The sequence below is a fragment of the Salvia hispanica genome, chromosome 2, assembly GCF_029641045.1.
Source record: "Salvia hispanica isolate PSC_SH4W2 chromosome 2, Shi_PSC_v1, whole genome shotgun sequence".
Lineage (NCBI taxonomy): Eukaryota > Viridiplantae > Streptophyta > Magnoliopsida > Lamiales > Lamiaceae > Salvia > Salvia hispanica.
In genome coordinates, this window is record NC_142693.1 from 44,923,426 (window position 1) to 44,936,617 (window position 13,192).

The 13,192-nt window shown below is 35.5% G+C and overlaps 1 protein-coding gene and 2 pseudogenes across 4 annotated transcripts; 2 read left to right on the plus strand and 1 right to left on the minus strand.

The window, feature by feature from the left end:
• The first annotated feature begins 799 nt into the window (after positions 1-799).
• On the plus strand, positions 800-6,902 carry LOC125200786 (rab escort protein 1-like; annotated as a pseudogene). Its single transcript, XR_016135679.1, has 9 exons — positions 800-1,559; positions 2,005-2,127; positions 3,458-3,557; positions 4,428-4,466; positions 4,592-4,830; positions 4,913-4,988; positions 5,185-5,380; positions 6,082-6,168; positions 6,335-6,902. The product of XR_016135679.1 is annotated as a rab escort protein 1-like (transcript).
• Positions 6,903-10,053: 3,151 nt separating this feature from the next.
• Positions 10,054-11,278, plus strand: LOC125202673 (dehydrodolichyl diphosphate synthase 6 pseudogene; annotated as a pseudogene). The gene is made up of 2 exons (XR_016135653.1): positions 10,054-10,179; positions 10,319-11,278. The product of XR_016135653.1 is annotated as a dehydrodolichyl diphosphate synthase 6 pseudogene (transcript).
• On the minus strand, positions 10,742-12,911 carry LOC148932502 (phosphoinositide phosphatase SAC6-like). Of its 2 annotated transcripts, none has more exons than XM_089065448.1 (5): positions 12,807-12,911; positions 12,317-12,410; positions 11,851-11,943; positions 11,717-11,783; positions 10,742-11,470 (listed from the first exon to the last, which is right to left on the minus strand). In XM_089065448.1, exons 1-5 carry the CDS (start codon positions 12,815-12,817, stop codon positions 11,340-11,342), a joined length of 396 nt encoding a protein of 131 aa, XP_088921574.1. In that variant the 5' UTR covers positions 12,818-12,911; the 3' UTR covers positions 10,742-11,339. The 2 variants fall into 2 exon arrangements, with proteins under 2 accessions (XP_088921574.1, XP_088921575.1); XM_089065449.1 differs by lacking the exon at positions 12,807-12,911 and adding an exon at positions 12,498-12,517.
• Between the last annotated feature and the right edge of the window lie 281 nt (positions 12,912-13,192).

The following is a 13,192-nucleotide window of genomic DNA, read 5'->3' on the forward strand; positions in this document are numbered from 1 at the left end:
AGTGAAGTGAATTAATTGAGCAGATGAAATTGGGATAAAAAAAAACTGTGCGTATGGTTTTTGACTTAATATGATCTGTGTAGAAAAATGAATTAATTCACAATGTAAAAGGAATTTAAAATAATTTAAAACTAAAAAAATCCAAAGAAAAAATGAAAAAAAGAATGAAAGAAACCGTCGCTCATGCCGGCGCTCGTTCTGAGCGCTCAACATAGCATTCCTCTACTTTAATTTTATTATTTAAATTTAAATGATGATAAAGTTTTAATCATATTATAACAAGCTTTAACTGTGGAGTGTCATATTTAAAATAATTTTGAAGGATAAATTTTAGTTAACAAAGTTAATAGTGTTTAACAAACATTATTACTATCTCCGTCTCCCAAATATTGACACCCTTTGACCCGATACAAGTTTTAAGAAATATAATGGAAAGTGAGTTGAAAAAGTTGGTGAGATGTAAATCTTATTTTTAAAGTATTAGTTTTATAATAAAATGTGAATAGGAATGAATTGGTGGAATATGAGATCCACTATCAAAAATAATAAAAAAATGAAATGTATCAAATTTTTAGAGACCGACTAAAATGGTAAACTGTGTCAAATTTTCAGGGGCGGAGGTAGTAATATTTAAGTAAATTCCCTTTTCAACCACGGAATAAATAATTCTGATTTGATATGTGTGGAGTGTAGATAGATTAGTGCAGTAAATAAATACACTGTATTAACCAAGATTATACTATAATAAAATAAGGGAAGTGGCAATTGATGCGGAACGCTGCCGTTTAATAGCACAACATGTGCTGCTGTGTTCCCACCATAAAGAAGAAATTCGTCCTACAAACTGGCAGGCGTGTTTTTAGCTTGCTGAGGCAAATTCTCAACTCAACCTCACTTATGGACGAAACTATGTTGTATCCGCTTATCGAACCCTCCAATTTCGACCTTATTGTTGTCGACACCAGCCTCCCGGAGTCCATCATCGCCGCCGCTGCCTCCGCCGCCGGAAAGACTGTCCTCCACCTCGATCCCAATCCCTTCTACGGCACTCACTCGGCTTCGCTCCCCCTCGATGACTTCATCTCCTTCCTCCGATCCCAATCCCAATCTCCATCTCAACCACCTCTTCAAACCTCCGATGATGACGCTTCTGTCCCTCTTGGAACTCGCCGCCTCTACTCCGACCTCGAAATCAAATCACTCTCCTCCGAGCCACTCGACAATTCCAGAAAATTCAGCGTCGACTTGGTTGCCCCTCGCGCATTCCTCTGCGCTGATTCCATGATCGAATTGATTTTAAAGACGGGAATCAATCAGTACATGGAGTTCAAGAGCGTGGATACGAGCTTCGTCAGCAGCGGAGAGGGAAAATTGGAGAGTGTGCCTGATTCCCGGAGCGCAATTTTTAAGAGTCGGAGCTTGCTGGGGCCGGAGAAGTATCAGTTGATGAACTTCTTTAAGCATGTGCAGGGAATTTTCGCGAACGGGTCCGAGGAGGATTTGGAGATTCCATTTGTGGTGTTCTTAACCAAAAGGGGTTTGTCGCAGAAACTCAAATCGTATACATCAATTCCTCAGTTATCTCTTTATTTTTCCTCTTTTACTGATAGATTCTCTGTTTATGGTCAAGTTTTTGAAATTATATGGTGTACTTGTTTTCTTATTGTGTATGTTTATTTTGATTGCTCTGATTATAGGCAAAATTGAATCCTCAATTAACTGCCCGAATTTGCTTTCGATATTCTCACCTCTTTCTAGATCGTTATGTTTTACAGCATTGCTTGATATAGGTAGCGGATTGTACTCTCCAGTCTCCATGTGACAAGAAAGTTCTGCTTTATTAGTTCAACCAAATCCAAAACATTACGTAGTGGTTAAATTTAATTGTGATTGTTTTGCTTAAAAACAGGATAGTTTGATAAGTCTTTATCAGCCGTTCAGAATTCCCTCTGTTGGCTACTGAATTGGTTTGTAGTCTTCTTAACTTGCCATAACTTTGTCCAGGATTATATTGTACACTATAGCCTGGGCTGATCATGATCAGGAAAACTTGGAGTTGTGTAAAGATGTTATCAGTACTAAGAGTGGGATAAATCGGCTCGCTCTTTACCACTCATCCATTGGAAGGTCAGTTCTTGCCTTTTCGCTTAGGGCTTTCAAGAGCAATCTTGCAATCATTGAAGAACAGTTCATATTCCAGAAAGCTAATTCTCGTGTATAAACTCTTTTTCTTACCTCATGACATAATCATTTAATCTGAATACGATCTATAAAGCATACCTCAAAGTAAGACAAAGAGTTAGTGCTTGACATCTTATCTGCAAAATATTTTTTTGTTTACCTCTTTGTGCTTTTGCCTTTTTGTAGGAATTTAGTGTGCAAGCAGTTTAAAGTGCAACAGTTGTATTAATGGCATGGTAGATGATCCAGCTAGTTTTCACTTAACCTGTCATTCATTGTCAAGTTGTAGATAAGTGTCTGATATTTGGTCTTATTAACTCAGCCTAAGATTCGGGATGTTTAGTATGAGAAATTTGTTTCTTTAGAAGGCTGTAAATTCCCTAGTGGACCTTGTAATCATACCCATATTGTTCAAGCAGATTCCATATTCCTAAATTATAATTTATGAACTTGTCTTTTGTTATCCAGTTGTAGGCATTGCCAATTAGATAGAGGGAAAATCCAAGGTAGCTATTTTCAATCTGCAGCGCACTTCCAGATGTTTTTCCATATGAAAATTCTGAAATGTAGAGAAAGTGGGGTCTGTAGAGTGCAGACTATAATAAACTATATAGTCAAGTCCTCAAGATATAAACAGGCTAACTTGCTTGTCGTGCATTCCTGAGAACATATGTAAATGATCTTTTCCCATGACACAAACCCTTTGCATGTGGGATAACTATTGTTTTAAGGCTAATGTCTCCTTTAAAAATTGCAATTTGACATTGTTTAGAGTTCTTGTTTAGCATCCGTCAAGTAGTTGTTTGAACTGCTTTGAAATAGAACTTGATACTTGATAGTAAGACAAGCCCTTTTTATGCGAGACCTCGTGTTCGTTTTACAGTGTCTTTGGCTGCATTGTTGTTTTGCATTTAACTTCATGCCCAAAGAAGACCTGATTTCCACCTCTCCATATGCTATATTCTTATTTCATTGCCCTGTCTGCCCCTCTTTATTATCATTCTTTTTCCAATTCGCTGTGTAGTTCTTTGCTTTCTGACGTCTTGTCATCATTCAATAAACAACCAGATAGCGTAATTAACGAATTAATTGGTAGTCAGTAGTCACTATATATGCTCATTATTTGTACTGAGGGAGTTAGGGTGCGTCTTTACCAATATAAGCTAACTATTAGGTTACTTTGCAACTTCAGATGATATAGTTAAAATAAGCATTAGCTCAAAGAATCAAAGGATGTGAAGGCCTTAATTAGACAGTTTTTGCTCGACCTTTTTAGGTTTCCTAATGCAAATGGTGCCATAATATACCCCATTTATGGCCAAGGGGAACTTTCTCAAGCTTTTTGTCGTTGTGCTGCTGTCAAGGGGTGCATTTATGTAAGTATAGTTACCTCTGTTTGTCATAGTTGATTGTTGCCATTTGGTATGCGTTTTCTTCGGTTGCTTGCTGATATTTTCTATGTGCTGCAGACTGTCTCTATTGCCGTATTTTCTGATTCTGTTATTTGCAGCAAAATCTTTTGTGCACTAGCTAGTCTAGCTTTTATTTGGTGCATTTTTTATTAAGTTTCATGATATTGGATACTTCAATACTTTCTCTGCTCATTTGGTGGTGTACAAAGGTAGAAGACTAACACGCATAAGAGTTTGTCGAATTGGTAATGTCGGATAGTATTGATGGAGCGGTAAAAGTTAATCTAAGTTACATGTGATTTATCAATAATAAGTATCTATAAAGTTATTTTGTACTCTTAAGTTTCCTTCAAAGGCTTGACAAACAATGACACAGTTTTTGGCTTTTAGACATCTTAATATTTTTTCTCCACGCATCTGTTATTCTCAGCTTAGCTGTCCTCAAGCTAATTTTAGGTCCTCTGATTGCCAATTTATGAGCCATGTTTCCGTGAGATTCTTCGTTCACTGCAGTGTAGTTTGAATTTTCTAAATCAAGTGTGTTCTGTGATGCTGCTATTTACTGAAATTTTACTAAAACATCTATCTGTATATTGCCATTTTCTTTTTTGGCATATTTCCCTTAATCTTCAGAAGGTTTTGTTATTTTATTTTCAAGACCCCCATTTTACTTTTATCAGGATTTATGTTGAAGTTGAAGTTAAAATTGCAATTCATGAACAATTCCTTTATTTGCTTACACTATTGAGTCAGCGACCAATGTTAGACCTTTTATTTATTTTGCACTTTTTAGATAGCCTAATTTTTTTTCCATCTCTTTAATTTATTGTACAGGTTTTAAGGATGCCTGTAATTGCTCTGCTCATGGATAAGGTTCGATTGATATCTGTTTGGTTTAATATGTGAAAATCAGAATTTTCACTGATGGGCAATTCCATATTATGATATTATGAGCACATGTATGTTTATTCCCTTTTAGTAATGTGATTCTTTAACAGGATGGGCGTACCTATCAAGGTGTTAGATTAGCATCTGGCCAGGAGCTAACCAGTCCTCAGCTGATTCTTGCTCCTTCTTTCGCGATTCCAACAACTTCACCTCGTGTTGTAGAGGTGAAAATTTCTAATGATAAAAGCCCCTCAGATGCCGAAGGGAAGGTTGCCCGGGGAATTTGCATTGCCAAGAAATTCTATAAAGCCAGAAGCTGCTAATTGCCTGGTGTTCTTTCCTCCAAGATGTGAGCTTATTATATTCAGTTGCGCTGACAATTGTCATTGTCAAACGAAACATGTCATGAGCTAATTTTTTTTAATGTGTAGCTCTGTACCCAGAACAGATAACATCAGTCCGTGTATTGCAGCTGAGCAGTAATGTGGGATATGAAAAAATGACCCAGTCCCGAACATAATATGCTGTTATTCTCGATTGACTCAGAGTTACTTTCTTCTCACTTAGTCATGAAAATCTTAATTTACGACGGTCTTTTGAGATCAGCTTTTTTAGTGCTGCATTTGTTTTCTTTTGACTTAAATAAATTTGTTTAAACTGAAAACTAGAGCATCTTCCACGTGTTATTGTGTCTGAATTCCAGGTTTGTGACGTACCTGTCAGCTGTATGTGATGATGCTGTGGAAGGGAAGAAATTACTAAATGCAGCCATAAATGCTCTGTTCTCTATGGCTGTATCTTCATCACCTGAGAACAATGACAGAGATAATTTATGTGAGCACACAGAAGAAAAACCTTGTTTGCTTTGGAGCGCCTTGTACATTCAAGATCTGACTAAGGTTTCGTCTCTTGTACTTCACTTTTTTTTCTTCGTAAAGTTTAATTCCCTTCTACAATTGTCTGCATTTGCTCCCAGTGAGATTTTGAAGTAATAGGCTTTTTGAGTTTCCTACACGGTGCTCTAAATTTCAGGATAATTGACTTTTATGATATGTATTATCAGAGTGGATAGGTCGTCAATTGTTACAAGTAGTGAACAATGGGAACAAGTGTAGTCTTTAGGCAAAGAAACACTTCCATTAGAATGATCATTACATGTAATGTCTTCACTTGTGTTGGGTGAAAATATTTGTTCCGTCAAACATATAGTAGCACATACTCCCTCCGTCCCAAGATAGGTGACCTACTTCTTTTAGGCACGAGATTTATGGATTGGTATTTAAATAAATTAAAGTGGAGAGAGTAAAGTGTAAGAGAGGGAAAAGTAGAGGAGATAAGGGAGAATAGAGTAGGTGGAGAATAAAGTAAGAGAGGTGACTTTTTGCTAAAAATAGAAATAGGTCACTTATAGTGGGACACCCCAAAAAGTAATACAAGTCACTTATCTTGGGACGGAGGGAGTATAATGTAATGAATCGCATGTAAGGTCACCTTTCTGTTAGGTGATCCACGACACTTTCAGATTGAGACATTGAGTACGCAAACTTTGAGAACTATGTTCCTTTAATCTTCATCTAATATGATTATTCATTGATTGCAGTTTCACGGTGTTTATGACTCCATCAGGTTCACTCCGATGCCAGATGAGCATCTGCATTATGATGACATCCTAGACGCAACAGAAAAGGTAATTTGTTCTCGAGCTCAATAAATGCCAAGGTTTGTAATTTGTGAAATGTACTTCACTGTTGTCTGTTGTTAAAAACAAGTCCCTTGAGTAGCAAACCAATAATTTTTGTTACCTTGCATTTCTCTTTAATTCTTGTCGGCCATTTGGCTGGTTCCTTTTGCAGCTGTTTAAAGAATTATTTCCGAACGAAGACTTTTTCGCAGTGACAAGCGAATCTGAGGAGCATCCTGATGATGGGAACACTGAGTTGGATCCATAGAGAAATATACTTGAAAGCTTAAGGAGTGTTATCATTAAAACCGCTTGACAGTGAAGGGTGAACTTACAAGCTGCCAAGCCCCGGTCCAGAGAGAAATACCCCGTGTCTGAAGTCAATCACCGATGTTCATCAATCACCAATGTTCTGAATCTTGTCCGTTGCCTCAAGTGGGTATACTGTCAACGGCGCAGTGATGACCGGAAAGTACTTCAGTGGTGAAATTGAGGGGATGTATGCGATGCTGGATATGTGGTCATTGGGGAAACCAAAGCTGAATGCATTTGCTACTTTATTCCAAATTACGTGTTAAAATTTTTCATGTTTAGTTTTCGTTTTTGTTTCTTCTTATTTATTTAGCATAAAAGTGACGCTTACAAGTTTTGATCATATTAGCTAAACGAATAATTTAGAAGAACTAGACGAAACAGTATATCACGAATTCTTTTGGCAATCTGACAAGGTTTGAGGGAAATGAGCACTGTGTTTGGTTACGAGGTACTACTTAATCATCGTAAAATTTACTTTGTCCATGAAATATTGTCCACATTTGACTCGACGTGAGTTTTAAGAAACATGAAGAAAAAGTGATTGGAAAAAGTTAGTGGAATATATAAGTTTTATATAGAATGTGAGTGTACTAAAAATAAAAAAAAGTTAAGTGGATAATATTTTTCGGACGAGTAAAATTGGACAACATTTCATGAACGGAAGGAGTATAAGAAAGTTCTTTGGTAAAGGAAAGGGTTTGGTTTGACTCCTCGATACATTAACATATAAAACGAGGTCAATAATGATTCTAGTGATTTGTCAAATTCCTTACCATATTCATAACGACTGCAAAAATTTGTTTCAAATTCTAGCTGATTAAATGTGATTATTGGATAGAACATGTGATTTTTTTCCCTGCAGCATTAACTCAAAATTAATAAACTCTAATCAACGTCACTAACATTCTTCCTCACAGTTAAATTTGTCATTTCGACCACATATCACTTTCATTTTGTGGATTAATTACTCATTCACACAAACTAAACTAAACATTTGCATACCCAATTCATTTGATACATAGAAAATTCATACTTCGTCTATTTTATTTTAAAATGGGCTTGTAGGCTAATTTTTACCTGAATAGATATATTATACCATGAGGAATGATATATTACATATGTTATATGAGCTCCTTATATGGGCATCACTCTTGTTTGACTCATGTTCAACATTTATATATTTAAGTTTGTAATGTTATTGAAAATTTTAATTTCACAAAATTCATAAAAATCAAAACTTAATTTTTTATTTTATTAATTTGTTTGAAATTATATAGAAAATGAGCAAATCGAGATTTGATTTGTATGAACTTTGTGAATTTGAAAATTTTTCAGCAACAATTTTTAATGTATTAGAATAAACTAATATAAATCAAAACAAACAATATTAAACGTGCGTCAAACAAGACTGATGCTCACATGAGGTATGTAGCATATCATTTTTCGTTATACCATATATAATTGGAGGCTATCTTATGGTGAATTGAGTTACGTTGAACATGTTTAATTGGAAATAATCACAGAATTGCCCTTCAAAAACTGTATATTATTGCATGTTTGTATACAATTTTATTGCAAAATTGTATGTAAGCATTGAGGCCAATCATACTCATTTATGGCGTCATTATGTTGCCCCATTTTATCTGTCCATGTTGTTGAGGGGGTCACGTTTGAAGTTGGGCCAATAGTAGGAGCTAGTCTTTATTATTTTCCCTGCGTGTTTAAGGGTCTAATCAAGGAGGATGAAGATTAAGAAAAAAAATTGTGAAGTGAGTTAAGTAACGAAGAATAAAGTATGAAACGAAAATTTAGATAGATGAAAAAGAAATAAAGTAGTAAGAGAAAGTACAGTACGTTGAAAAGAAATATGTTGACTTATGCTAAAAAAGAAAATGACTCAACTATTATAGAATTTGGAACGGAGAGAGAGTATATAACTTGAACGAATATGCTAATTGTCTTATTTTCGACACGTACGTAGGAAACACTTGGTTAATCTGCATGTTTCGGATAGTATTTATCGAAACTTTAAGGCCTCAAACATTTTTCTTGATGGGGTAAGATTTGTTTAGTATCTCCAATATTTCCTTCTCTTTCTTTATTCTGTTCAACTATTTCAAATGAAATAATGGTACAAGGTTTCAATGCAAAAAAAAAATCAGATTTTGGGGTTATATATATTTCTTTCATTATAAAGAAATTATTTGTAATCACACAAAAATTGAGATGCAATTATTTCCGTTGAAATTTTTTTTAAAAAAAACAATAATATAGGACGTAAAAGAAAACGTTCCTAGTTTAAGGGGAAATTAACATAATCTTTTACTTTTTTTTAGGACGCTTTCATTTCCGTCCTTAATTTTAGTTGGAGCACCGACAATAAGGATGTTTTTTGATGTGCTGGTGATATATTTAGAAACACAATAATTTTTTTGTTGTAGTGTTTTTAATCCTCCAGTTACTTATTGACGAAAATATATTAAACGTTTTTTGGAGTAGTTTAGATTTGGCTGTAGTCATTTTTTTTTCGAAAATATCATGAAGTTTTTGGCTGATATTGAATATTTTTAGTCATAAAATCATCTATTCAGGTATTTGTGTGAAATTCCCACGATGCCGGTTTCCAACAAAATAAAAAATGACGTGGCCAAATTTAACTTAGATGGACATTTTCAAAAAACAACAACATCATTTTAGTAGTAATAAAAAGATTTAAAAATCAAAATAATATTAAGCGCACGAAATTTTTGTGGCTGCAATTATTGATTGAAATGGAAGATGCTATATTGTACTATATCTCAAAATTGTCTGCCTTGAATTAATTATATTATATTTTCATTATAGTAATTTTTTTTCAATGCTATTTAAATTTAAAAATCAAACTTTCAATATAAACGACAGCGAGCGGTCGCTTCTAGAGGTATAGTAACGACACACTCAGATTCTTTAAAATGAATACTTCATCAAAACTTGGAAAATTTTGTGACCTACCTCTTCCCAACTATAATTTTCATTATGATGGATACACCAACTTTTCAACATGCTAGGCCAACAAAATTGTGTTGATCCTATAAATTTTATTGCACATTATTTATTTACACACACAATATATATATATATATATATATATATATATATTATCAAAATCAAACACAAAGAATGTAACGTTAGTGGTTGTTCGAGTTCCTCCTTTATCTCTTACTAATATATTTTTATTGGTGTTTGACACATGTATACGTTCTTCATCTTAACTTCTTTTAATCTACATATATATACATCAATAAAAATGTGGACGAACAATATTGAGCGACGAAATTTAACTAAATTAATTTTATACTCTCTCCCTCACATAAAAATATGAACATTTGAAATAGCACGAGAATTAATACACAATTGGTAAAGTAAGAGAAAAGAAGAAAATGATAGTTAAAATAGTAGTACCGGATAATATGACCCACATTATTATTATTAGTGCTTAATGAGTTGTGATAGTGGACCATAGTTATATAAGTTGTAAATAAATTGATATACATAGGGTAATGAGTTAGGGACAACTTTTCATAAATGGAAATTACCATTTTTTATGGGGCAGAACGAGTATATACAATAAAATCTTGTCTACATATATGCACGTTTATGTATATATATATACATACATACTTGTTGATTTCAAAATTAACAAAGGAAATTTTCATAAACGTGGTATGCAACTAGATCTTGCTCAGAAAATATTTTGATTTTACATTTTGTTAAGATAATCTGGTTTGCTGCAGGTTTTCTCTCTTGTGTTTCCAGGTAATTATGAATATATCATCATCTTATGAATATTGTTGATATGTAGGTTGACAACAATAACAATTAATTAGAGATGGAGAGGAACACCAACAGCAGCAACATTATTGTGCGCTTGTTTGGGAGTTGGGTGAGCTACATGAGAAAATGCCTTTTCCAAGTGTTGTCAGTGGGGCCGGTCCCAAGCCACCTCGCGTTCATCCTGGATGGAAACAGGAGGTACGCGAGGAAGTGGGGGTTGGGGGAGGGGATGGGGCACAGGGCCGGATTCCTCTCCCTCATGACCCTGATGAAGTACTGCTACGAGCTTGGAGTGAAGTACATCACCGTGTACGCGTTCAGCATAGACAACTTCAAGAGGAAGCCGGACGAGGTGCAGGGCGTGATGGACCTCATGCTGGAGAAGATCGAAGGGCTGGTCAAGGAGGAGAGCATTGTGAACCAGTACGGAGTGAGGGTCGAGTTTGTTGGGAATTTGAAGCTCTTGAGTGAACCTGTGAGAAATGCTGCGGAGAAGGCCATGCGAATCACTGCTCACAATAACAGAGCCATTCTTCTCATTGCGGTTGCATACACTTCCACCGATGAAATCGCCCACGCTGCTCATCAGTCCTGCCTTGACAGGAAGGAGGGTGTGATAAGGCTGTCTGATGTGGAGAGGCATATGTATATGGGGGTGGCGCCTGATCCCGAGATACTGGTGAGGACTTCAGGGGAGACGCGTCTTAGTAACTTCCTACTGTGGCAGACATCCAGCTCCCTGCTGTCTTCACCCAAGGCGCTGTGGCCAGAGATGGGCCTGCGCCACCTTGTATGGCTCGTGTTGAATTTTCAGAGGGTTCAGCCTTACCTAGACACGACGAAGAAGAAGCTTCTGTGACTCTGATTTCTTCTTTACCTCCACCTATATCTTTGTACTCAGTTATAAGCATTTTCATTCGAATTGCCAGTTTAAAGCTTAATTATATGTATATTGATCAGCTAAATAAAATGTGTGACAATGAAAGCATACAGGTAGGTTATAAATTAACAATAGTAGCAGTATGGCTAATGAAGCTAAAATCCCAGAATCAACGTCTAGGTTGATGCAGACGAGGGCGGTTGCAGAAGATGCGGCGGTTGGCCTTTAGAAATACTGCTATAGTCAAACTCATGCTTGCCCACATGAAGGTAAATAGTAAATTCCATAGATCGTGTCGAACTACAAAACAACAAGGTATTTAATCAGTAGTACTCAATGCTAGATTGTGAGTCCTAATCTAGTTAGGTTCAGAAGAGTTAATACGCATTCGAATTCGATAGAATAATATCATATACTGAAAATCCCAATAACAAGCATGGCCTCACATGTTTGTAAGTTTACTACAAACAATGGCAAAGGGAACAAGTGGAATAATTTTAATACAGAACTTGAAGCCACAGCAATCGACAAGAAGTGCATCCTTACCTCGTCTAAGTGACAGCAACGCGAAGAACAAGCCAATCAGAATCACTCCTAAAGCCAATGGAAAGGACTGAAGAAGTGCAAAAAAAACAATATAAGTCATGCTTCGAGAAAGCAGGTATTTACGGATTACTTACTGCCACTGCCTCAATACCGCCTTTCAGTGCTGAAGGAGTCATGCTTCGAGAAACAGAAACAATATAATGTCCTTGTACTGGATCAACAGCATCCTTCAAAATGGAATCAAAGGTTAAATTACGCAGCTAATATATTAACTAGATAAGCAGATTTTGTTTACGTCCATGAAGCCAATTTTCTAGAGACTTACACACAGGCATACATATGCTACAAAATATTTATAGGTAATAGTTTGCTCATTACTAAATGAAAATTTGCAAAACTTTAGTGTTTATGGAGGAGTTGTTGTGGGATAAACTACTACACAATGAAGTGACAAAAAAATTAGATCTATCAGAGCTATGATCCTAAGTAGACAACACTAGATCAGCTGATGATGATACAAAATTCTATGAAGATATGTTTTAGAACTTCTGTATTCAACAAACTATGCAAGCCAGTTAAAATGAGGGAAAGCATGCCAACCTGTTTTGTACCATCAACGAAGTTGTTCAAGTAGTATCGCATGACAGCATTAAAGCCATCGTTCAGAATACCCTGAATCGTTCTCTTGCCACATCTGTTTATAAAGGAAAAACAATTTAAAATTAAAAAAATATCAAATCTTGCGAGTTTATATCCAAGTTAACTTGAAGGAGAAAATTACTTTTAGTATGATAATTAAATTAATTAGAAGCATAAAGAGAGACTGGTAACATAAGAAGCTCCAGTAACAGCAGGAAAACAAACACTGGATGCATCAAAACAATGTCATGCTGCCAAAAAAAAAAATCAACAATCTCAAAATTTCTTTGATGCATGAATACAGGCTCTATCACCTACAATCAATAACATAGTTGAATGCTTTATAAGTTCTGGTCACATTGCATTAGTATTGACCTTCAACAAGTCAAGGAGATGAAGTTGACTGATAATTTGACAAGAAACTATGCATCTTTAAGAAAACAAAATGTACCTGAGTGACATTTGTACGATCCAAGCAGTCTATGCAATTGGTCCTCACAACTCCTCCTTGAGTTTCAACTTTTTCTCTCTTCTCATTTAACAAAAAGTACCTATAGTATTAATAAAGCAGTAAGGAACTGAAATCTCTAACACAAACACAGAGAGTGATACAGAACAAGATTTTATATGGTTGATATGCATACTTATTTTTAGGATTTGATTAGATTTTATTTATTAATTTACTTAGGCATCTTGGGGAACGGTAACCATGGCCTCCTACGTGAAGATTATTTTCTTGTATTTCATTCTGTTAGGGCATTCAGTTATTTTCAGTTCGTGTTATTTCAATCTCTTGAGCAAGTGTGGCATCGGTCTGATAATTGATCATCGTTCACC

Excerpts from the sequence above, each read along its gene's own strand:
- LOC148932502 (XM_089065448.1), bottom strand. Across the intron at positions 11,784-11,850 it reads GCGGTATTGAGGCAGTGGCA|TCCTTTCCATTGGCTTTAGG; the intron begins GTAAGTAATCCG and ends GCACTTCTTCAG. Across the intron at positions 11,471-11,716 it reads GTTGCTGTCACTTAGACGAG|TTCGACACGATCTATGGAAT; the intron begins GTAAGGATGCAC and ends GTTGTTTTGTAG.